At 36.8% G+C, this 27,301-nt stretch overlaps 1 protein-coding gene across 3 annotated transcripts in view; it reads right to left on the bottom strand.

The window, feature by feature from the left end:
• Positions 1 to 6,872: 6,872 nt before the first annotated feature.
• The window catches only part of SCYL2 (SCY1 like pseudokinase 2), an 89,993-nt gene continuing 69,564 nt past the window's right edge, over positions 6,873 to 27,301 (bottom strand). For 2 of the 3 annotated variants that reach the window (XM_049884141.1, XM_049884142.1), the window contains exons 14-18: positions 14,627 to 14,727; positions 12,625 to 12,691; positions 12,391 to 12,486; positions 11,193 to 11,312; positions 6,874 to 10,177 (exon numbers count right to left, since the gene is read on the bottom strand). In XM_049884141.1, coding sequence (XP_049740098.1) covers positions 9,533 to 10,177; positions 11,193 to 11,312; positions 12,391 to 12,486; positions 12,625 to 12,691; positions 14,627 to 14,727 — 1,029 coding nt within the window. In that variant the 3' untranslated portion in view covers positions 6,874 to 9,532. Of the gene's footprint in view, positions 10,178 to 11,192; positions 11,313 to 12,390; positions 12,487 to 12,624; positions 12,692 to 14,626; positions 14,728 to 27,301 lie in introns of all 3 variants that reach the window. The other variant, XM_049884143.1, reaches the window with a different exon arrangement.

Raw genomic sequence — 27,301 nt, 5'->3', positions numbered from 1 at the left:
AATATTAGTCAACACTCGTATACAAAGCACTTGGAAATATCTCATCTGATTCTCACAACAACCTTGTGAAGCAAGTAAGCACATGAAGAAATCAAGACTCAAGTTTTGCCCAGTGTAACCTGACCAGGAGAAGCAGAGCTGAGACTAGTTCCTTGAGCCCACCTCCTGAACTTCTACCACCATAGTACATGGTACATTGTGATCCTATAATCCTGTCGTGGGTAGTGAAGGGTGCCTTGTGCTTAACTCAGAAAAGATGTATTCAGAATCCTTGTGTCTTTAAAAACCTTATTGAGCACCTAACTATACGTAAGCTTGCACTAGCTACCATAGAAATCTTAAAAAATAAATATAATTGGGTGATTTTAAACATTATATACTAATCTGTTTCTCTTCTTTTAAAAGTTCCACTAACATTTAGGGCAAACTGACAGAAATGAAGAGAAATTAATATTAAACACTGATGTATTAGCTCCTGGGTGGAGATTGCCACCACCCACCCCAGTCTGGGTAAGACACCCCTCCTATTGGAATTGCTTCCTTATCGTTTTTACTCGACTTTCATTCTCACAAAGTAGAACAAAAAAGTGGATATGGCAAAGTTGGATGACAAAATAAGATTATTCCTATCATATGTATGAGGAAAATGAGGCTAAACCTCAAGAACTTGTCAAAAATGACACAATTAGCTTTGGTGCAGCCAGATTTAAACCCATCTGATTATAAATGCTCACTTTATTATACCCCACTGTTTCCAGTCTACAATAAAACACTGTTAATCCCATTATATTTCCGCTGACCATGAGTTAGGTACTGGAGTTCAATTAAATTGCCTCTATGTTCCTAAGTTACAGGATTTGTCTACCACTATTAAATAAAATCCTTCTCTGTAATACTTTGTAAAATTGCATACATGGACACACTAGAAACATATCAAGGTCTGTTTTCAGTCCATCACTGTAACTGCCTAAACATTATTGCTGTTGTGTGCAGTGGAATGAATTCCGACTCATAGCAACACAATAGGACAGAGTGGAACTGTCTCATAGGATTTCCTATGCTGTAACCTTATATGGGAGCAGATCACCAGGTTTTTGATCCCGCACCTAAATATTAGGTGACATTTTTTTCCCAAGTATTATGTTAACAGGGTTTTAAAATAAATTACCAGATAGTCAAAACACAGAAATTGATGTTTTTAGTCCCTAAGAGGTACAAATGGTTTGTACTCCACTGCTACACTAAAGGCTGAAGGTTTGAACCCACCTAGTGGTTTTTTTAGTGGTACCAAAGAAGAAAGCCCTAGCGATCTGTTTCCATTAAGTTTATAGCCAAGAAAACTCTGTGGAGCAGTTCTACTCTGTAAAACACATGGGGCTGTTATGCATTGGAATCAACAGGAACAATTTTGGGTTGGGTTTACGATGCCTTTAAATACCCAGCTTGGAAGCATTTGTTATTTCACTGTTATAGAAGAGTTTTCTTAGAACGTGAATTCCTTATATTCATGATCAGTTTGAACTTCACTCTTCACTGCTTCTTTGAGCCTCCTAACTACTTAGAGAACTAGGTTGGGCAGACTGTTCCGCTTTACTGCTAAAGCCAAAGGCATGGAGAGGACCAGTGATATTCTTGGTTCTTCTGAGTTATCAGGCAGAGCTGGGAGTAGAAATCACACCCATGTACTCATTTGCTTGCTGTCACTGGTTGCCCGTAACAAGTTATCATTTCAACTTGGAGGATCACACTCCCCACAGCCCCCAACATAAGACATTCATCCTTTTTTTTTTTTTTTTTTTTACTGGTTTTCCTGCTATAGGACAATAGAATGATTTCTTTTTATTTAATGTGTGTTACTCTCTGGGTACTCCGAGTATATACTGGATCAGACTGTCTTAAGCACTTCTTTGTGAGAAATTGGGAAAACATTGGCTCATTTCATCCAGTATTATCACAGCATGGAAAAACTTTAGCTTTGCTTTATGTACCATGAGTGGTGACTTAAAAAAAGACCCAAGGGTTACTTAAATTGTTCCAAGACCAAAATATCCTAGAAAATCTGATAATTTAGTAAATGCAGCTGCATCATAAGGATACAACCTGAGAATGTGGAGGGAAATCAAGATTGGAGAGGAAGTTTTGGATGACTTTTTACCACCTTCACTTTTCTTTAAATGTCCAAATAATTTCAATATATAGAACAGTGAACAGGGTTCATTATTCGGGTGTTCTGAATGAAGATGGAACAAACTCAGACATCTTCGACAAGTATTTCTTATGAGATCCTAACCTTTTCATAGCTTCAATACCACCAACTAGATATTCTTATCAACATCTTTCTTAGGTTGTCGGTGTTCAAAAACCGGAACTGTAAAAGGGCCAATGTAATGGATGGTTACTTGGGAAACAGCGACATCTTCTGGTAGCTTCTAGACTAAATACATTTATGCCAGACATAGTTTTCTCCCAGAAATTGCCACTTTTTTAAATGAATAGATTTATCTATTCCATATATATTTATTAAGCCCCAAAGTGTGGGTTCTTAAATTTCTAAAATTTCAGTAAAATAGCTAGAAATAACACTGTAGCACACTTATTTTGCTGCCTTTCTGTTGTTCCTGACTTTATCAGAAAATGTTTTAATCAGTTAACGTCATGCCACTTTTTTCTGGTAATCAAGTTATTTGGCTAGTTTTCCTTTAATCCAAGCAGTTTTCATATAATTGTGAAATTCAAAAGGAACTTGGAAGATGCTGGCTGTAATCCCCTTCCCAATGTCTCCAGCATAATTTGAGAAAATGTGATAGTATCAAAGCCAATTGTAAAAAGGCTCTGCCCAAGGTCAAGCTCAGCCCTACCTCTTCTAAGCAGCTTCCTGACTCCCCTAGCCTAGGACGGGCATTCCTTCTGTGTAGACCTCTACCACAGATCTATCACACGTTTTTATAATTGTCTGCTCACTCAGTGACCTTTGTAACTCAAGCAAAAACTCCTGGAGGATAAGGTCTATGTTTCATTCCTATTTATGTCTCAAGAATCTCAGGGCAAAGTCCCTAACACGTGTATATATATATGTATTTAAGAAAGAATGTATCCAGATATTACCTGTGAGTACAGTGCTCCAGTAAAAAGAAGTATCTATAAAAGACCAAAAGACCAACAATCACTCTAGAGCAAAGCTGAGAGGATAAGGGGGGCAGAGAAATCAGACTACTAAAAACAGAACCAGAATGCAATTTTAAAGAGAATGTTGACATATTGTGAAAAATGTAATTAATGTCACTCCACAATATGTCAACATTCTCTTTAAAATTGCATTCTGGTTGTTCTGTTTTCAGAGCACCTACCATGTATCATGAGCCCTTCTGGGTGCTTTATAACACTTTTATGTCATTTAATGCTCACAAGCCTGAAAGGCATGATTCTCATTTTACAGCTGGGAAAATCTGTTCTGGTCGCACAGGTGACCAGTGAAGACAATATTAAAACTCATTCACTCCATATCTTTGTTTATTTGTATTCTGCCTCATCCCAAAATGAGACAGTTTCTAAGAACATGGTACAAAATGTAAAAAGGGAGGAAAGAAGAAAGAAAAGACAAAATGAAATTACAGCAAAAGAGAAATGTTTGTAAAAATCAGATAAAGCCAAAAGGTAAGGACCAAGTAATGGAAACCATTAATGTCCTATACATTTGCTGTAAGCGGACTGTGAACTTGGCTGAAACTCTGAGCTGTAAGTATGTGATTTGGTACATTATTCATAGACTTTAAAAGATAGGGCAAACCTTTTGTTTAGAAGCACACTTATTCCCGAACTGACACTTGACATTTCTCCCGCAGGCCCTCAAAGAAGCTATTGTGTGCTACAGTAAACCAATGTCGTTCTTAGTATGAATGTCTTTTTCGTAATGCAGTCCAAAGTTAAGTGTGGTAAAGGAAACTCGATGTGGAGCCAAACAAGGCAACCCAGGCACAAAGGTCTCTATGAGCCATTAAAAAAGCCATTGGCGTCTCTATAGTGAGCTTAATTTAAGAATTTTGAAATTTCTGGAGAAATGGATGGATTACATAAACATTTCTCAGAAATGAGATTTTGAAGTGTTGGGCAATAGAGAGTACACAGTTGTTCTCTGACAAGTACCTGGAGTACAGATATCCTTGCTGATTAAGGGCAGATCCACGTAACCACTGAAGCTGGGGGTAGAGATGGCATCTCCTTATGAAATGTCAGCAGTCCAGTGAAGATCCCTGCCTCAGTAATGGGCCTTCCCATCTCTTCACAAAAGTGAACTTTAGAGCACCCACTGTTATAGAGACAAGATTTTCTTGGAATCTGTTACAACACAGGAACAAATGTATAAAGGACCCCTTCCCTTATTTAGATGATATAATTTTAGCCTGAAACATTTTCACACTTTATCTGGCTCCAAAGTCTACGCACCTCTATATGCTTCCAGTGTGTTCATGGAAATGTTCTATATTTTACTTCATCATCACATTTAGAAAGGCTGGGAGACTTGGGGACATAGACTGGGAAGGTACCTGCATGAATGTTGATTCCTACATCCAAATTCTAGACATTAAAGTCTCTATCTTGCTAACCTTTGTATGAAAGTCAAATGCTGTACACCACACAAAGGAACATATCTAAAAAGCGGAAGGAAAAAAATAAAAGATAAAATTGGAACTGCATCAAATAGGTATACTTAAAGTAGCTAAGCCATATTTCCATTACAGGCACATTTTAAAATAACTTCTAGAAAGTTTTAATATAGGTTAAAACAAAACACCTGTTGTCATTGATTACAACGCAGGTATATACAATTCCATATGGCTTTTGTTAACGGCAAAAACATATTATCAAGTGGCCCCATTCTAAAATGGCTTATCAACAGATTCCAGAGTATGTCACTTCAATGAGGAAGCAGAAATCATACCAGATACTTGAACAGGGAAATTCTAATGTAACTATTAACTAGTAGAAGCTGGGTAACTATTAAGAGAGAATTCTAAAGGTATTCAGAAAAACAAAACAAAAAAACAGCTACTACTTGTAGGCTGAGGAAAAGTGAAAAATAAAGGAAACAAAGACTAGGAGAGGTTCTCCTCCCCTCGTAGCTGAGTCAGACTTCTTTCAAGAGGGCATAACTTCCACAGGAACATGCACGCCAGTGGTAAGGAAACTTGTCAGATAGCATGACCCACAGAATTGGGGAGACAGTTACCTGAGAGTGTGGTGAGTTGTCTGAGGGCCTAAGTGGAAGCCAGGTTGGGGGAAGGTGTCCTGAGGTTTAGCTGGAGTTCCTCTGCATGGGCTATTGGGCTCCCTAGATGAGTAAAAACGGAGAACCAGTGCCCAAGTGTCTTCCTGCTGCTATTGCCTTGCAGTGCCGCTCTAGTGCCCTCTACTGATGAAGCCTAACATCCTGCCAGCTAACAAGAGAGTAGAGTTTCTAGGGTGCAGCTCCAGATTAACAAAGCAGCGCAAAGGAGGATGGATTTGGAGCTTGGAAACAGTAAGTCGGTAATTGTCTACCTCTTTAGCTGCTTAGCTGCCATATACATCAGTAGAGTAGCTACTAGCCATGTGTGGCTACTGAGTACTTGAAATGTTGCTAGTCTGAACTGAGATGTACTACATGTAAAATATACACTGGATTTGAGGACAGTACAAAAATGTAAAATATCTCATTAAGGTTTTAAATATTAATTACATGTTGGAATAGTATTTTAAATATATTAAATAAAATATATCATTAAGTTCTATTTTCATTTTAGTCCCTGGGTGGAGCATATGGTTAATGTGCTTGGCCGCTAACCAAAAAGCTGGAGGTTCCAGTCCACCCAGAGGTACCTCTGGAGAAAGACCTGGTGACCTACTTTCCCAAAATCAGTCATTAAAAACGCTATGGAGCACTGTTCTACTCTAACACACATGGGGTCGCCATGGATTGGAATCAACTCCATAGCAGCTGGTTTGGTTGTTTTCATCTTTTTAATGTGGCAACTAGAAAATTTTAAATTATGTACGTGGCTTGCATCCCAGGTACTTAAATCCTCCAAGCGGCTGGGGTAACTTGGATGCTTTGGATGGAAAAAGGTTCTAATATCCAACGAGCTCCATTTTGGCTAAACGGCTTTGCCAACTACAACCTATCTTCCTCAAGTTAGCTACGTGTCCAGGTGCTGCAAGCGCTGCTAACCCAGCTCCTCTAGCCCTCCTCACCCACCGTTCAAAGAAGCAGCTCAGAGACTATGTGCATTTCTGTTGGGTCATCTCTCTCACCTTTCCCCCTTCAATGCCAATTTTTTCCAATACAAATAAATTTATGGTATACAATAAGTACTCAACAAATATTTTCTACATAAACCAGTCTCAAGAAAAATACTTCCAGAAGTCATACAATAAGGGACACAATGTGGTAAAGAACACTGGACTGCAGATTAGAAAATAACCTCACTTCTATTCCTGGCTCTGTCCTCTTACAGCCCTTGGGTTAAGCCACATAAGCTCTCTGGCCCTCTGTTTCTACACCTGCTTCAAGGGACAAAGGGTTGAGTGAGTCTTGATATCTTTTTAGGGATGGCAAACAGCTCCCCCCGCCCCCACCGCCCAATAGGATAGAATGAGAAATATTAGCGTACACTGCACTTATTAAAGACATTTTCTGAAACTCTTGTTTCATATACTGGTTTGTGGAGTAAAATCAATTTCTAATGGAGTATCACAGTTTGAAAGCCACTGACAAATAATTGCTTAAAATGCTATATAGTTTAGATTGTTACAGATTTGTTTTGTTCTAAAATTATTTCAAGACCAGTAAATCACAAAGCATGAAATCACAACTTAATATGGAAAAGTTTTATCAAAGCTAAAATTTATTTGGTGCATACTCTGTGCTTGCTATCAGGTACTTTCACATATACCTTTTCCTTTAATATGTAAAAGCAACCATGTGAGGTATTTTACAGATTTAAAAAAAAAAAAACAAAAAATCTACTTCCTTAACTTATTCAGTGTAAAGATGGGTTATAAGTATTGCAAAACACAACCCCTAACCCCCCCAAAAAAGACAAAGAACACCCAGCTCCATAGACTTATTTCCATTTCCTCCTATACTTAATCTACATATATCACCTAATTTAGCACTAGGAGAAAATAAAACCAATTCAAATGAAAGAAAATATCTGTGGTCATTTTTATCTACAAGTGTTTTTGAATCTACCAATTTCTACTCTAAGTACAAGGGGCTTGAATGCTGTCAATACCTGAAATAATTTTAAGGTCATCTAATACTTTGAAAATGTTCATACAGAAACACTTCAGTCTAAAAATAGCTGTCTTTTTTTCAGAGGCAGTTTCTCAGCAGAAAAAGGCAATGGGAACAATTCAATTGATGGAAATTATTTAAGTAAAATACCTTCAAGAAAGTAGAAAAAAAAGTATAGGAAAGTTTTATAAAAATGTAGCACCATTACTCCAGTAAATGAGCAAATTTCAAGAAGTGAAAATTACCTAGGAATTACATATTATATCTTTTCAAATAATATAGTTTTACATTTAGAAGTTCAAATTATACACAATGTTATATTAAGCATTCCTTCTGATCAGGAGTTCAACACTGACATCAAGTTATTTTACAAAATTAAAAAACAATTTCCTAATAAACAGTGACTACTGAACTGTTACAAAGAAAAAAAAATTCTCAACATTAGGCAATTTTATTCCATATGTAAATTTTTCTTAAAGAAGTATTAATATCGTGTTACAAACAAGACAGATAATCTGGTCCAGTTGTAAAATATATTTGACAAAAACATTTTGATCTTTCTAATGTTTTTATCTGTTGGTTTTTCCAGCATTCCTATCTTTTTTCTAAAACCATTTAATAAAGTACAGCTCATACAGAAACCAGATATGAAAGCTGACCTTTTATTAAGTACCTTCTTACTAAATGCTGCCAGCAATACCACTGTCATCAAAAATTATACTTTAAAATCAAATTATTAAGTACTTTATATTCAAAATATAGACTGTATGTATGTGTGCATGTATGTTGAATGAATATTCATATTCAATGAATAAACTTCGTACCAGCACACTAAACTTCATATGATTTATTTTAAATGATTGCTGGTTCTAGATAATCAAAAAACCACAAATTCTATGGCAGCAACTATAATACACACATAGTTCTATAAAGATATGTTTTAAGTTATCACATAATGGTGGAATATAATTTAACAAAATACAAATGACCTTTATAGCATAAGGCTCTGTGGTTAAATAAGCAACAAATTAAAGAAAAATATCAGAGAAAGACTTTGCAAAACAAATCATGTCTCCTGTTAGAAGAATTTAGTCTTTCCTTCCTAAGAATGGCTAATACGGGCATTAAGACGTTAGAACAAAAAGTTTCTGAAATTCCTAGGAAAGGAAGAATTAAACTTCAGTAACAGTAACTGATGAGGTCAGACTTTATCATGGCAACTGAAAGTTAATCTGTTGGTAGCCGGAAGATACAACTGCTTCTTTTTAGAGAAGTAAAGTTTATTACATTGGAAACAATACAGCAAGGAATCGCAAAAGTTTACTCATTAAATATACTTTAATTCTTACAAATATCCTTTTTGAAAATGCAATTCATATATGCTGCAACCTCAGAAGTTTGAATTCAAAATGAAAATATGAAGGCAATAGTCAAGGAAGTCACATCAGAGTGCTTTGTCAAATATTTGTACAAATCAGTATATACCTTTTTTGTCTATAATACAGTAGGAAAAAGTGATTCTAAATATAGCCAAGTTAATGCAGAAAAATACATTACTATTTGAGGCAGACCATGCTAAAAGATAATTTACAATGATTAGTTTGTATTTAAGATGGCTAATAATGCTTGTAGTTTGAACCAAAGAAAACAAGGTGAAGTTGAATTTTGCAGTATTTGCTCAGTCTTTTGTACTAAACATTAGTCCATCTGAGATGTAAATAAGATTGGAAAAAGCTAATAACCTGATACTTTTCTTTATGCTTATCATTTTCTCATTCAGTCATACTAATGCAAAATTAATACAGCATCAAGGTTTTTCACATATTAAAACGAAGACTAATGACTTGTGAAGGTAGAATGTGTACCATGTACACTTAATAGATGAAACCTGCAATTACCAACTCAATTTTTTTTTTTTATAACACCACGATTTACAAGCCAAAATAAACATGTGATTAAAAAATTCTGCTCCTCAAGATATTTAATTGTCCTTTTTTTTTTTCTTTCAGATTGGTAAGGGTTAGGTCTTTAAAAACCTGAAGGAGTTGGTTAAGAGGAAAAAAATCCTCAATGCTTTAAAAAACTCAATTGGTTAGGAGTCCACACAACTACCATGCTGGCATGGAAACAGGTGTTTTCTGTCACAGAACCATTCAATTTCCCACAGAAGTAGTTCTTCCAAGCCAACTATACAGAGATGTAAAACAGCTCACCCATGATTAAAATGGAAGTAATCCTTAAAAATAGGAGCAAGACACCTTACCCAAAAAGATCTTTCAAATCATTGCTAGCTGAACTGCTATTGGTCATAGTGCTTGGTGGCTGTGCAAAGTTCTGTGGGTTAAAGAAAGGATTACCCTGCATACCAAAGGCAGATTGTCCTATCATGTTCATCTGTGTTCCCATTACTGTACTGCCCATACCTGGAGACCCTTGGGGAGGTACAAACTGATTAAGCCACTGATTTGGTTTCTGTTGCGATAATTGGTTCATGCTAACTTTGGGTTTCTGAGGGCCAAAGAGATTATTAAGAGCAGACATATCTGTGGGTCTTTGTTGAGTCTGCTTTGCACCAGCAGGAGAAGGATTCATAGCATTGAAGTTTGGCAAAGAGGAAGGTGTTCCCAGGGTCATCTTGGTCACTCCGGGTGTGCCTGGACTACTGAAAAAGTTATGGTTTGTATTAACTGGCATGTTGAATCCCGAAGTCTGAAAGCCCGTGTTGGCATTGAGGCCGTTTGTCAAATTTCTCTTTGTATTATCAATCGGTGTAGAAAACATCATGCCAAGGTCCATAGAAGGAACAGAAGTGAAGGTACTTGGAGCAGAAATTTTAGGAGTACTAACAGAAAGGCTGGTCAAAGATGACATATTATCCATCAATGTGTCTGTCAAGTCCTTAGTCTGCAAAATATGAGGGAATTACTTTATCTCCATGAAGTCCAAATTATTTTATACTTGGTAAACATCTGATAGATGAAATTCTATACAGTAAATTAAAATTAAGTGCAACCAAGAGTCAGCAAACCACTGCTCACAGGCTAAATCCAGCCTGCCACCTGTTTTTGTATGGTTTTTACCAATGAACACTTGTAATCAATTTGATGACAGATAACACTAATGCTGAACTACATTTAAGCAAAAATACTATCTTCTCCCCAAATAATTGCATTCTTCTCATTAATAAGATCTATATTATAAAAAATACACTCTATCATTTTTATATTTTGACTTTTGTCCAAAAAATTGTGGAAATTTGTTGTCTCTTACCCCACAAATACTTTTTCCAGAGGAAGAATTTAATTGATTAAAAGGTAACAAAAAATAATTTAAAGAAAGCTTTTAAAAATTATTTCTGGAATCAATAAGAGTGTAAGCTCTCTACAAACAAGGATTCTGTTCACTGCCACAGCACCAACACTTATAACAGTGCCTGGAACGCAGCAGAAAATAAATACTGGTCATGTGGGTAAGCCTTCTTAAATGAAATTATAAACCTGACTACGGGTTGGTGTGAGTTGGAATCAACTTGACAGCAACCAACAACAACATAACTGAAAAACCCAAGATGGTAAATTACTTTTAATTCAAGAATACCTAAAAGCATGAATATACTACCTGATAATTTTAAAGCGAAAAGAGATGAATTAGTACTATGACATCTTATCCTTTTTAAGAACTCCTCCTATTTACCTAGCTTCCACTTTACTGGTAACAAGCACTGTCGTGGAACATCATACATTAGGCAGGCTACTGAAGAGTTGTTGGAAAATCCTTTATGTCCATAATTCTTAGAAACTACATATTAAAGTATTCTTTGCAATACATTTTTACACAAACAATAGTATATGAAGTTCTATACTATCTTTCTCCCTAAAAGTAGTATGCTTGAAAATACACAAAGGAAATAAACTCTGACCTGTTTGACTGGAGCAACAGGTGTGTGCATTTGGGGTTTAAGAGGCTGCTGGCTTTTCAACTTCTGTGCCTGCTCTTGCTCTTTTGCCAATTTTTGTTTTTCTTCAAGTGTAAGTGATGCCTTAAAACAAAATAAAATGAAAACCCAATGGGCAACTTCATAATTCCATTTTTAAAACAAATGATTTCTTTTTTGGTAAACTGTTTCTTGGTACATTTTGTGATATTTGCTACTTAACTGAAAAGCAAACTACTTCTGTATTCGTGATTTTCACAGGTAAGTTATATTTTGAATTATTACAAAATTTAAATTTAGGCAGAAACTTACAGGACTTGTGCTAAAATAACATTCCCAGTATGACCGCTGTTATTTTTAAACTAAAATAATCTTTCTTCAGACAATGAGAATATGATTAAGTGATTTGCGAGACAGGCAACGCTAATGCTGAACTCAAGTTAAAGCAAAATGTTATCTTCCCCCCCAAATAATTGCATTTTTCTCAACAATAAGACATATATTATTTAAAATAAAAAAAGTATACTCTATCATTTTTATAATTTAAATTTTGTCAAAAAAAATTATGGAAATTTTTTGCCTCTATTCTTAGGTTAGTGTCTACAAAATATTCTCAATTTGGGGAATCTTGGGAGATCTTGTTCAACTTTAATCTAGCTCATTCCAAAATATTTTACCATGGAATGAAATGAAAGAAGAGAGGTAAGGCTGTTGGGCTAAAAAGAATAGAAAAAAGTTGGAACTTAAGCTGTTGGGAATGTAGTGAGTAGGAGAGAAATTAAAATGCTGAAGAACCACAGCGAGAGCCCAAGATAGATGGACAGCATAAATCTGCAGCTGAAGGCATCAACACAGGAGCAGAAGCAGAGAAGAGACATGGTGGAATTTACTGTGGAGTGTGATTGACAAAGTGCAGTAGAAAAGACAAAGGAGTGAGGCAATCTAGAAATGTTACCATGGAGGAGGTTGAGTAATAAAAGAAGCTAAAAATGTTAAGCATGTTTATTTTCAATATGGCTCAGGGCATGTTCCACTGATAGTTTTAAATCTCATAATAACAAGAAATAATTATAGAATATTTCTTGTTAAGATGCTAAACATTATTTCCCACCAAAAATCTGTGGTTTATAGTAAGTTTTATAATTGTAAAGGAGAATTTTAAAAGGACAATAAAGAAACTTACTCCTTTATGTTTACTCTGTAGCCCATCCTCCTTATTGTCTGGTTCACCGCCAGTCAGAAGGTCAGCTCCAATGCTGTTAAAGACCTTGTCAATCTGCTGAAATTGGAAAAAAAAAGTCAACTGTCTGAATAGATGTCAATAAAAATGTGATTTTACTGTTTAAACATTTAAAGCCCCCCCATGAAGCATACTGTCAAGCACTTTCTACAAAAATTAATTTAAATGCCCTCTTACCTGATTCCCAACATTTGTAATTTTTGTCTCTTCAGAAGCATTCATTTGATTTCCTATGTCCAAAGACCTGTAAGAGAGAGTTGAATTATGATAAAATAAGCAATAAACAGAAATGCATGCTTTTTAAATACTTAATACTAAAGATAGTTTATCCACATGGAAAATTTGTTAGACCTTAAACAAACTGTGACTTCATTAAGAAAAGGCATAAGCTGTTCCATTACTTTCTATTATTAATGTCTGCTTGCCCCAAAACTTAACATTTGTATATAAAACTCTTTTTAACTCACCATTTGAGATTTAGTAAAGAATTTACTCAGAGTGCCATAAAACCAGGCAAGCATGGTTCTTGCATTCAAACAGCTTAGAATCTCAGTGAGAGACAAGATATGATATGGGGAACTTAAGTTTTAAAAGCTGTGATACTAACAATAAATGCTAGAATCACCCAAAATGTGGGCCAGATCTATGCCTTGAAAAACAGGTAGGATTTAGTAAGGCAGAAAAAAGAGTAGGCTAATTTCCCCCTCAAGTACAAATACTAGATAATAAAATTTTGTTTGTTATAGATTTTTAAAAATTATTTTTTCAGAAGACCTGGATGGTATCTGGCTAACATTACTGTATGTTTTGAACAAAGATTCTTCTAGAGAATCCTTACTAGAATCCTGATCAAAAGGAGGAACACACAGAATTTCCAATTCTCATGGACTCCAGACTTTCTGAAGTCATGGAGGCTGGACCAACCCTTGAAACTACTGCCATGAGATAATCTTTAAATCTTAAACCAAAAACATCCCCTGAAGTCTTAAAACCAAACAATAGTTTAGCTAAACTGGTTAAAAAAAAAAAAACAATGTCTGCTTTGAGCATTATGCTCTTTTAAGAACTGTCTATACGGGATCAAAGTGACAACAGCAACTGGAAAAATTAGACAGAAAGCTTAGGGGGCAGTGAGTTTATGTTGACGGGGGGAGAAACAACTCAGAAAAGGAGGGCGAGAATGGTTGTACAATTCCAAGAATGTAATCAGTGTCACTGAACTGCACATGCAGAAACAGATGAACTCATTGTATGTGTTGCTGCATATATTCTCAACAACAAAATAAATGAAAAAAATTATTTTTCAGGGCTTCTATGTTAATACAGTTAATCCATCAAATATCACACATGTCACAAGGAGCCCTGGTGGCCCAGTGATTAAGTGCTATAGCTGCGTCAGAATCGACTCAATAGCAACGGGTTTGGTGTATGTCACAAAATACTTAGCACGTATACAGTTTGTTTAGGTTCAACTTCACCGCATTCTATACATATTTACTTTACAGAAGCTTTCATCTTGCACTGGGGCAGAAGCTAAAGAATTTCCATTTGAGGATCCTGCTCATGATTGCTATCTCTTTGACTCATTGACGTCTTCTGGTTCAGGAGCAAATGTTAACAGGCAGCCTAAAATCATGTGTTTTGCTCTGGGGCAAAGATTACAGTGGAGCTTTCATTTTCATAAATTGGCCATTTTCACCTTTCCCTTCTTCTCCTGGAAATGTTTGCAAATAATTTAGAAAATCTTTCCAAAAAATAAAAAGAGGTAGGTAGTGTGGTACTACATATGAAATGAATGCTCTATAAATGTTCTAGAGGTTTGAGAAAAGAGAAAGGGAGAAATCAAAACACCAGAGATTTGAAAAATATTTATAAGTAGTGCCCTTAGTGATCAGCAACCTGAATTTACAATGCTGACAAGGGAATTTCTCTGAATAGAATTTTCATTATGTACAGAAAAAACTAAAATTATAACATATTATACTTTTGTATTAAAAAATAACAATAGATTTTCAATACCCCATTTTAACTCAATTCAACTTATTAATGTATTAAAAGAATGTTTTACATATGGTCAAGTTAAAATCTCGCAATTTTTCTCTTTCATATTCCAGAAAATTAATGATATAACTTCAATCTCACTGCTGAACCATGTGCAATTCAATTGCAGTCTACTTACTTCTGCTGTTCTTGCATTATATGGAGCTGTTCCAGTTTAGTCTTATGTTCAGACTCCAATCTATTAAGCATCTCTTTTATGACGGAAATGAAAGAGTTGAACTGGTATGATAAGAAATTGAGATGGTTATAATGTTTCAAGTTAGCAGCAAATATAACCAATCAAGATAATAGTCTTAATTTTTACAAGACTACAACTCACTCATACTGCTGATGTCACAGCAAGGAAAGTGTACTTAAGCTCAGGATATCATAGCCAGTTTTTACAATACCTTTGCATGATGGTCATATAATAGTTCAGGAGGCTTTTAAGTTCCAGAAGACATGTCTTAATGAGTTTTATATCCCAAATTATCTAATAGCTATTATTCAAGGGTCCTATATAAGGAGCCCTGGCAGCACAGTGGTTAAGTGTTCGGCTGCTAACAGAAAGGTCGACGGGAGAAAGAAGTAGCAGTCTGCTTCTGTAAAGATTACAGTCTTGGAAGCCCTATGGGGCTGGTTCTACTCCATCCTACAGGGTCACTATGAATCACAATTGACTCAACAGTAACGTTTTTTGTTGGTTTGTTTTGGTTTTTTATACAAGTTCACCTCCGGCAGTTATTACATATTGATTTCCCTAGGGTAATCCAAAATTGACCATTTGAAATTTGTGTGTATCTGTAAACACTTTACTTAATAATTCATGGAAAATTCCTGATTATTCAGACTGTTATAAAAATAACAGTTTTGGCTAAAATAATCCTTTTTCTCTAAAAAGTTAACACAAAAATAAAAAGTTACCAGAAATATTAAACGTATCTAACCCAACTTTCAAATAATTAACGCTAATAATGTATAACTTAATACTATGTCTTAATGTAATTTAAGCTTCAGTTAAATGATAATAACTCTTATGGCACTTCAGGATCATCATAAGCAATGTCTTTGAATAATACCATATATTGCAGAAAGAATCTAGAAACTGCTTTCCTCCCCTCCTCAAATCTTATAATACATCTTTGTGCTGGGTGCTATTTTATTAATCCTCATAACTATTCATGGTAGGTTCACTAAAATTTCTATTTCAGAAGTGAGGAAATTCAGGCTCAGTGACAGATAAAATAACTTACTCAGAGATATTATATAACTTACAAAACTAAATGGTGGAGCTAGAATTCATACTGAGCCTGTCTCCAAAGCTTGTGTTTGTTTCTACAGTACTGCACTGTATCTCACCACACTCTTATCATTGGCTTCTCCTTTGTCTTATCATGAAAGTACAATGGGCGTATTTCCTTAGCAGTTTACCACAACTGACTTTCTGATTAGTTTTTTTTTTTAATTTTTATTTCAAGTATAATATACCAACTGAAAAATATACATATAAGCGCACAGTTCAAAGAATCCACAACTGAACATACAGACGTAACTAGCAGTCAGATGAAGACGCAGAACATTCTCAGCACCCCAGAAGCCTCTGTATGTCTCCTACCAGTCCTTACCAGACCCCACCCCCCATGAGTAAGCAGTATCCTGACTTCAAACAGTACAGATTACTTTTGACACACATATATGCCCTGCTCATCTTTCCTCAATACCATACACAGTTTTTACCACTAACCTAAATCAGTAATTTTCAAACTTGTTTGATCACAACTCATAAGAAGACGTTCATTTTAAATTATAACACAAACACACAAGCACCAAAACTTAATCAAGTTTCACAAAATAATACTTGGTTATTATGTGTAATACACTCTAATATTTGCTATTCTGGTCAATATTTTTAAGAAATGTTTGTGGTCTATGGAATTGATTTTTCCACCCACTAATGGTTTTTTTTTTTTTTTTACACTCTATTAATGCACTATGACTCACAATTTGAAAAACAGCCAAAACTATCCTGGAGAAAGGTAATCATCTATTTTCCTCAAGGAAAAATACAATTTAAGAAAAAGTCCATTTCAATAGTTCACCATCCTGATATTTATTAGTTCTTTCTAATTTCCAGTTAAAACTTCTGCTGCTTTAATACATATGTGGAAGATCAAAGATAAATTATCCATTGGTCTGTTAAGCTATCAACTAAATAATTTCATATTACTTTAGCCAGAATCCTATATGAAATGGAAAGCATTATTAGTTTTCTAGTGGTATTTTATTCTGGAATGGCTACTTTTCTTGTTGTTGTTGTTGTTTTTAAGCTGCTAGGGACAAACCAGAGAAATCCTGAAAGAAAAGATTCTTTAGGAAGTTCCAAATTTACTCATGTGATCATAATATTTTGAAATCTGATATAAAATCTTGTTACATTGATCTTCACAATTACCTAAAGTTCTTAAGAACAAAGGATAAAATTTAACAAATAAAACATTTTTAAAAAGTATTGCTGAAGTAAAATGGAATGGCATTATCATTTGGTCTCTGACTTTATCCTGTGGCAAGATGGGATTCCACTATTTCATTTAATCCTCGTGACAAGCAATCAACATTTAGGCTACAAAGGTTTAATATTTATAAAGAGACTGGAGTAAACCCTGAAAACAAGCAAAGGAACTATAATTCTATAATGTTCCATCCATCTTGCTTTCATAGCTAGGGATCTGGTAGCTATGAAAGCAAAATGGTACTCATAGCGAGACAAGGACACTACCGGCTTCAGTCAGTTCAGTAGTCCCCTTACTTCAGTCTGCATGAAGAGTTAGGAATGAGACCACTGATATTGAACTTTATTAACAACTTAGGGAATTTTCAAGATAATCATGACTATGTCTGATTTTTGCCTTATGTGCAGTATTTTGACTCCAACCCTATATAAAATGTGATTATTGAATTTTTTTTTAATTATCATTACAGTGAAACCTGTGACAGCTGAAACTCAACAGGACTGCCTTGTTTTTCAGGTCTTCCAAGTTTTCCACCTTTGACAGGGTTACCACTTTTTAGTAGAAAGCACTTGAGTTTTCCTTTTCTGACAGGCTTCTGCCTTACCCTTATGCCCCCTTTCCCAGGTTTTACTGTAAGAGACTAATAGTGTTTTCACCATTCTGAGCCTAACAGTACTTTACAGGCAGGCTCAGTTCTAGAAATCTAAGATACACTCAAATGCAAATTACAGATCCTAACATCAATGGATTTCTTCTTAATCAAGTTGCATAAAATTCCCCTGAAATTACAACTATACAGAGAAGGTGGATATTATCTGTTTCTCTCAAACAATGCTTTTATTAAACTCATACACACCTATCTATACAGACACCTATTTAGGGACTGTGAGCAATATAATGTAGACAAACAGGCATGTAACCAGTTTCTACATCAGATTTCCTTTTCATAATAGCTGAATGACTCTGGGCAACTCTTTCTGTAAAAAGGAGCAGCCAAAATTATATCTCTAAAGGGCCCTCTGGTTCTGGATTTAGTGATAATTGCAAAGAAGCTTCAGGTAAAGTTTCAACTGCTTTCAATTTATTTACTGCTACACTAAAGACAAAGCAGTTGTGCATAAATACATTTCTGCAATAAAAAAACAGATTTAACATTGAAAAATAAAAAAAAAAATAGTAGATGCTAAACTTTTCCACGGCTTATTAAAACAAATTATCAATGAGGAAAAGTAAAATAAATCAGTTGAATTATCTCTTCCCTACTGTTTTCTGACTGAAGCTCAACTATAAACTTCTGCATGAATCTTCTATTGAGGTGTCAGTGAATAAACAAAGCACTTACACTTTGTCGTTAGTACTATTTTCTCCATTTCTATCCAGTCTCATTACCCGTTCCTGAGATCAAAGATGCTTGGGAAGGCAACAAAAGTCCTCTCCTTAGAGTTCTTTGTTCTTAGCTTTTAATTCCATTAAGATTTTTATCAGTCGTTAACTACTTCTGCCTACACCCTGCAAAGCTATCTTTCAATATGCTACTCGTTAGTCACTATTTGAGTCCCTAGTATGAGCCAGTCACTTTACTAAGCAGTGAAGGTTTGGCAGTGAGTAAAACCGTCTCTGTATATGTGAGATACAATCCAGTGGAAAGGCGTTCATTTCAACAAAATACTAGTGCCATGTACGAACTTTTAAACTAGGGCCAATATTATTACCTGTTCACGGCTGCTTAAATGAAAATGGCATCTACTGTACTTTTTGCCTAGAAAACTCTATGGGGCAGTTCTACTCTGTCTCATGGGGTCGCTATGAGTTGAAATCAACTCAACAGCACTGAACAACAACTGCACTTTTTACATAATAAAGCCCCTGTTGCTTTTTCTTAATTCAAGGATTGTTCACATATCTTTTCAATCACAAAGACTCAAGTGTTCAAAAATGGATTATATATATATATATATTACCTAAAAGTACTGATAAATATTTATTAATTTTTTCCTCATTAATTCAAACATTTATTGAACATGTACTCTGCGCCAGTCACTGTTCCAGGTGCTGGTTACAAGGACGACAACATAGTCCTTTCCTCAAGGATCTTACGGATTAGTAAAGGAGACTTTAGTTTTCTCCAAAATATGAAGAGTAGGCCCCTCACATAACCACAATACAACCTATTTCCTTTAACCCTGCTCTGATCAGACTATAGAAATTGGAATCAAGGTCTTCTATTCTCAATTACAGATTCTGACCCTGAGTTATCTGGCTCCAAGCCTTGCATAAATCTTCTAAGAAATTATTACCATAGGTCCAATTCTACATTCTCAAAAAAGGGAAAAAATCTTGATTAAAAATTTCAAGATATGGGGGGCGGAGCCAAGATGGTGGACTAGGCAGACGCTACCTCGGATCCCTCTTACAACAAAGACTCGGAAAAACAAGTGAATCGATCACATACATAACAATCTACGAACCCTGAACAACAAACACAGATTTAGAGACGGAGAACGAACTAATACGGGGAAGCAGCGATTGTTTTCAGAGCCTGGAGCCAGCGTACCAGTCAGGTACGGCACAAGCACAGAGAGCTGCTCCACCCCGCTGAACTAACCCTGGGAGGGGGACCAGCCGGTTCCGCGGGCGGCGTGGGACGCAGCCGGTAGGAGAAGTCCCCGGGAGGCAGTGACTGGTCTTGGAACGGGGGGAGCAGCATACCAGCCGGGGAACCGTCCCGCCGGGATTTGGACTGGACGCAGGTAGGGCATAAACACGGAGAGCTGCTCCACCCCCCTGAACTAACACCGGGACGGGGCCCAGCCAGGTCATGCGGGCGGCGTGGGACGCAGCCGGTAGGAGAATTCCCCGGGAGGCAGCGACTGGTATTGGAGCAGGGAGAACAGCGTCCCAGCTGGGACACTCGGTCACGCACAAGCACGGGGAGCTGCTCCACCCACTGAACTAACCCCGGGAGGGGGCCCAACTGGTTCGTAGAGGCGGCACGGCCACGCGGCTGGAGGGACGAGAAGTCCCCAGGAGGCAGCGACTGATTTTGGAGTCGAGAGTACACCGTCCCAGTAGGGGAGCCTTGACGCTGGGCATGGGGCTGGAAGCGGAGGATCTGACCGTGACTCCAGCGGGCCAGACCCCCTGGGGGCAATCTCCACACAGCCAGCACACATAGGCGACGCGCCCCACGGGAATCTCAGATATAATAGTCATTCCAAGCAAGACAAGCAACTCTGGCTATATTCTGCGGTGCTACTCTCCTATCTCTCTGTTCCCTCCCCCACCCTCCCCAGGCGGCTTCATTAACATCCGAATAGCCTGAGCCAGAGGGAGAACTCTGATAGGGATCTGACTGCACTTTTTTTTTAGCAGGTTTTCTGGAAAAATTAGTTTCCCAGTGATGGCTCGGAGACAACAATCCATATCAAACCACTTAAAGAAGCAGACCATGACAGCTTCTCCAACCCCCCAAACAAAAGAATCAAAATCTTTCCCTAATGAAGATACAATCCTGGAATTATCAGATACAGAATATAAAAAACTAATTTACAGAATGCTTAAAGATATCACAAATGAAATTAGGATAACTGCAGAAAAAGCCAAGGAACACACTGATAAAACTGTTGAAGAACTCAAAAAGATTATTCAAGAACATAGTGGAAAAATTAATAAGTTGCAAGAATCCATCGAGAGACAGCATGTAGAAATCCAAAAGATTACCAATAAAATTACAGAATTAGACAACGCAATAGGAAGTCAGAGGAGCAGACTCGAGCAATTAGAATGCAGACTGGGACATCGGGAGGACCAGGGAATCAACACCAACATAGCTGAAAAATAAATCAGATAAAAGAATTAAAAAAAATGAAGAAACCCTAAGAATTATGTGGGACTCTATCAAGAAGGATAACTTGCGGGTGATTGGAGTCCTAGAACAGAGAGGGGGGACAGAAAACACAGAGAAAATAGTTGAAGAACTCCTGACAGAAAACTTCCCTGACATCATGCAAGACGAAAGGAAATCTATCCAAGATGCTCATTGAATCCCATTTAAGATTGATCCAAAAAGAAAAACACCAAGACATATTATCATCAAACTCGCCCAAACCAAAGATAAACAGAAAATTTTAAAAGCAGCCAGGGAGAAAAGAAAGGTTTCCTTCAAGGGAGAATCGATAAGAATAAGTTCAGACTACTCAGCAGAAACCATGCAGGCAAGAAGGGAATGGGACGACATATACAGAACACTGAAGGAGAAAAACTGCCGGCCAAGGATCATATATCCAGCAAAACTCTCTCTGAAATATGAAGGCGAAATTAAGATATTTACAGATAAACACAAGTTTAGAGAATTTGCAAAAACCAAACCAAAGCTACAAGAAATACTAAAGGATATTGTTTGGTCAGAGAACCAATAATATCAGATATCAGCACAACACGAGGTCACAAAACAGAACGCCCTGATATCAACTCAAATAGGGAAATCACAAAAACAAACAAATTAAGATTAATTAAAAAAAAAATACACATAACAGGGAATCATGGAAGTCAATAGGTAAAAGATCACAATAATCAAAAAGAGGGACTAAATACAGGAGGCATTGAACTGCCATATGGAGAGTGATACAAGGCGATATAGAACAATACAAGTTAGGTTTTTACTTAGAAAAATAGGGGTAAATAATAAGGTAACCACAAAAAGGTATAACAACTCTATAACTCAAGATAAAAGCCAAGAAAAATATAACGACTCAACTAACATAAAGTCAAACACTATGAAAATGAGGATCTCACAATTTACTAAGAAAAACGCCTCAGCACAAAAAAGTATGTGGAAAAATGAAATTGTCAACAACACACATAAAAAGGCATCAAAATGACAGCACTAAAAACTTATTTATCTATAATTACCCTGAATGTAAATGGACTAAATGCACCAATAAAGAGACAGAGAGTCACAGACTGAATAAACAAACACGATCCATCTATATGCTGCCTACAAGAGACACACCTTAGACTTAGAGACACAAACAAACTAAAACTCAAAGGATGGAAAAAAATATATCAAGCAAACAATAAGCAAAAAAGGAGTAGCAATATTAATTTCTGACAAAATAGACTTTAGACTTAAATCCACCACAAAGGATAAAGAAGGACTCTATATAATGATAAAAGGGACAATTGATCAGGAAGACATAACCATATTAAATATTTATGCACCTAATGACAGGGCTGCACGATACATAAATTAAATTTTAACAGAATTGAAAAGTGAGATAGATACCTCCACAATTATAGTAGGCGACTTCAACACACCACTTTCGGAGAAGGACAGGACATCCAGTAAGAAGCTCAACAGAGACACGGAAGATCTAATTACAACAATCAACCAACTTGACCTCATTGACTTATACAGAACTCTCCACCCAACTGCTGCAAAATATACTTTTTTTTCTAGCGCACATGGAACATTCTCTAGAATAAACCACATATTAGATCATAAAACAAACCTTTGCAGAGTCCAAAACATCGAAATATTACAAAGCATCTTCTCAGACCACAAGGCATTAAAACTAGAGATCAATAACAGAAAAACTAGGGAAAAGAAATCAAATACTTGGAAAATGAACAATACCCTCCTGAAAAAAGACTGGGTTATAGAAGACATTAAGGAGGGAATAAGGAAATTCTTAGAAAGCAACGAGAATGAAAATACTTCCTATCAAAACCTCTGGGACACAGCAAAAGCAGTGCTCAGAGGCCAATTTATATCGATAAATGCACACATACAAAAGGAAGAAAGAGCCAAAATCAGAGAACTGTCCCTACAACTTGAACAAATAGAAAGTGAGCAACAAAAGAATCCATCAGGCACCAGAAGAAAACAAATAATAAAAATTAGAGCTGAACTAAATGAATTAGAGAACAGAAAAACAATTGAAAGAATTAACAAAGCCAAAAGCTGGTTCTTTGAAAAAATTAACAAAATTGATAAACCACTGGCTAGACTGACTAAAGAAATACAGGAAAGGAAACAAATAACCCAAATAAGAAACGAGAAGGACCACATCACAACAGAACCAAATGAAATTAAAAGAATCATTTTAGATTATTATGAAAAATTGTACTCTAACAAATTTGAAAACCTAGAAGAAATGGATGAATTCCTGGAAAAACACTACCTACCTAAACTAACACATTCAGAAGTAGAACAACTAAATAGACCCATAACAAAAAAAGAGATTGAAACAGTAATCAAAAAACTCCCAACAAAAAAAAGCCCTGGCCCGGACGGCTTCACTGCAGAGTTCTTCCAAACTTTCAGAGAAGAGTTAACACCACTACTTCTGAAGGTATTCCAAAGCATAGAAAATGACGGAATACTACCCAACTCATTCTATGAAGCCACCATCTCCCTGATACCAAAACCAGGTAAAGACATTACAAAAAAAGAAAATTATAGACCTATATCCCTCATGAACATAGATGCAAAAATCCTCAACAAAATTCTAGCCAATAGAATCCAACAACACATCAAAAAAATAATTCACCCTGATCAAGTGGGATTTATACCAGGTATGCAAGGCAAGGCTGGTTTAATATCAGAAAAACCATTAATGTAATCCATCACATAAATAAAACAAAAGACAAAAACCACATGGTCTTATCAATTGATGCAGAAAAGGCATTTGACAAAGTTCAACACCCATTTATGATAAAAACTCTTACCAAAATAGGAATTGAAGGAAAATTCCTCAACATAATAAAGGGCATTTCCCTTGAGAACGGGAACCAGACAAGGATGCCCTTTATCACCGCTCTTATTCAACATCGTGCTGGAAGTCCTAGCCAGGGCAATTAGGCTAGACAAAGAAATAAAAGGTATCCGGATTGGCAAGGAGGAAGTAAAATTATCACTATTTGCAGATGACATGATTATATACACAGAAAACCCTAAGGAATCCTCCAGAAAACTACTGAAACTAATAGAAGAGTTTGGCAGAGTCTCAGGTTATAAAATAAACATACAAAAATCACTTGGATTCCTCTGTATCAACAAAAAGAACACCGAAGAGGAAATAACCAAATCAATACCATTCACAGTAGCCACCAAGAAGATAAGATACTTAGGAATAAATCTTACCAAGGATGTAAAAGACCTATAGAAAGAAAACTACAAAGCTCTACTACAAGAAATTCAAAAGGACATACTTAAGTGGAAAAACATACCTTGCTCATGGATAGGAAGACTTAACATAGTAAAAATGTCTATTCTACCAAAAGCCATCTATACGTTTAACGCACTTCCGATCCAAATTTCAATGTCATATTTTAAGGGGATAGAGAAACAAATCACCAATTTCATATGGAAGGGAAAGAAGCCCTGGATAAGCAAAGCACTACTGAAAAAGAAGAAGAAAGAGGGAGGCCTCACTTTATCTGATTTCAGAACCTATTATACAGCCACAGTAGTCAAAACAGCCTGGTACTGGTACAACAACAGGCACATAGACCAATGGAACAGAATTGAGAACCCAGACATAGATCCATCCACGTATGAGCAGCTGATATTTGACAAAGGACCAGTGTCAATTAATTGGGGAAAAGATAGCCTTTTTAACAAATGGTGCTGGCATAACTGGATATCCATTTGCAAAAAAATGAAACAGGACCCATACCTTACACCATGCACAAAAACTAACTCCAAGTGGATCAAAGACCTAAACATAAAGACTAAAACGATAAAGATCATGGAAGAAAAAATTGGGACAACCCTAAGAGCTCTAATACAAGGCATAAACAGAATACAAAACATTACCAAAAATGATGAAGAGAAACCAGATAACTGGGAGCTCCTAAAAATCAAACACCTATGCTCATCTAAAGACTTCACCAAAAGAGTAAAAAGACCACCTACAGACTGGGAAAGAATTTTCAGCTATGACATCTCCGACCAGCGCCGGATCTCTAAAATCTACATGATTCTGTCAAAACTCAACCACAAAAAGACAAACAACCCAATCAAAAAGTGGGCAAAGGATATGAACACACATTTCACTAAAGAAGATATTCAGGCAGCCAACAGAGACATGAGAAAATGCTCTCGATCATTAGCCATTAGAGAAATGCAAATTAAAACTACGATGAGATTCCATCTCACACCAGCAAGGCTGGCATTAATCCAAAAAACACAAAATAATAAATGTTGGAGAGGCTGCGGAGAGATTGGAACTCTTATACACAGCTGGTTAGAATGTAAAATGGTACAACCACTTTGGAAATCTATCTGGCGTTATCTTAAACAGTTAGAAATAGAACTACCATACAACCCAGAAACCCCACTCCTCGGAATATACCTTAGAGATACAAGAGCCTTCATACAAACAGATATATGCACACCCATGTTTACTGCAGCTCTGTTTACAATAGCAAAAAGCTGGAAGCAACCAAGGTGTCCATCGACGGATGAATGGGTAAATAAATTGTGGTATATTCACACAATGGAATACTACGCATCGATAAAGAACAGTGACAAATCTGTGAAACATTTCATAACATGGAGGAACCTGGAAGGCATTATGCTGAGCGAAATTAGTCAGAGGCAAAAGGACAAATATTGTATAAGACCACTATTATAAGATCTTGAGAAATAGTAAACCTGAGAAGAACACATGCTTTTGTGCTTACGAGGGGGGAGGGAGGGAGGGTGGGAGAGGGTTTTTTATTGATTAATCAGTAGATAAGAACTGCTTTAGGTGAAGGGAAAGACAACACTCAATACATGGAAGGTCAGCTCAATTGGACTGGACCAAAAGCAAAGAAGTTTCCGGGATAAAATGAATGCTTCAAAGGTCAGCAGAGCAAGGGCGGGGGTCTGGGGAACATGGTTTGCGGGGACTTCTAAGTCAATTGGCAAAATAATTCTATTATGAAATCATTCTGCATCCCACTTTGAAATGTGGCGTCTGGGGTCTTAAATGCTAACAAGCGACCATCTAAGATGCAGCAATTGGTCTCAACCCACCTGGAGCAAAGGAAAATGAAGAACACCAAGGCCACACGACAACTAAGAGCCCAAGAGACAGAAAGGGCCACATGAACCAGAGACCTACATCATCCTGAGACCAGAAGAACTAGTTGGTGCCCGGCCACAGTCGATGACTGCCCTGACAGGGAGCACAGCAGAGGACCCCTGAGGGAGCAGGAGATCAGTGGGATACAGACCCCAAATTCTCATAAAAAGACCAAACTTAATGGTCTGACTGAGACTAGAGGAATCCCGGCGGCCATGCTCCCCAGACCTTCTGTTGGCACAGGACAGGAACCATCCCCGAAGACAACTCATCAGACATGAAAGGGACTGGTCAGTGGGTGGGAGAGAGACGCTGATGAAGAGTGAGCTAATTATATCAGGTGGACACTTGAGATTGTGTTGGCAACTCTTGTCTGGAGGGGGGATGGGAGGATAGAAAGAGAGGGAAGCCGGCAAAATTGTCACGAAAGGAGAGACTGAAAGGGCTGAGTCAAGAGGGGGAGAGCAAGTGGGAGTAGGGAGTGAGATGTATGTAAACTTATATGTGACAGACTGATTGGATTTGTAAAGGTTCACTTGAAGCTTAATAAAAGTTAATAAAAAAAAAAATTTCAAGATATGGAGAGGCTTGACGGCTGCCTGATTTTTCACTTTACACCCTTATAAGAAAAAAAAATCATAAAATCAACAAGGAGAGGAAATAAAACCATATGTGACCCATGCCTTCAGCACTCCTAGGAGACAGAGAACACCATAACATTCAAATTACCTACTAGTCTAGTAGAGGAAAAACAAAATTCCAACACAGCTCCTGGGCCTGCTGTTACAAGTTTCTGGGTGAAGACAGCAGGGGAGAACAGGGTATAAAAACTTGGTGAAAAGAATAAAGTACAAATCTCAGAAGAAGCAGAGACAAAATCATCTCCAGAAGGAAAAAGTCTAACATTAAATGTCTAAATACTGAACCCAGCTCAGGCCTTGCTGGTTCATAGCACTGGCTACAGAAAAGGGGCCTGACGGTGTGTGGGACTAAAGTAGTGACCTCAGAGAAACATTGCTTCTGGGGAGAATCAGAAAGAAGAAAGGGGGTGCCCCCCTTAGAGACAAGGCAGTGAAGGGAAAGGAGGAAATAAGAGGGGGAAATTAAGGATCCTGTGAAAGAGGAACAAGACATACTGACCCCATCACTATCGCCTTCTCTCTACCAATACCACCCACGGCCCATAAAAGAAACTGCGAAGGCGAGGTAAAAACTGACCAAAGAGGGTAG

Source organism: Elephas maximus, chromosome 4 (genome assembly GCF_024166365.1).
Source record: "Elephas maximus indicus isolate mEleMax1 chromosome 4, mEleMax1 primary haplotype, whole genome shotgun sequence".
NCBI classification, from domain to species: Eukaryota; Metazoa; Chordata; class Mammalia; order Proboscidea; family Elephantidae; genus Elephas; species Elephas maximus.
Note: the sequence above shows the minus strand (reverse complement) of the source record. Positions and strands in the feature narration are given on the sequence as shown.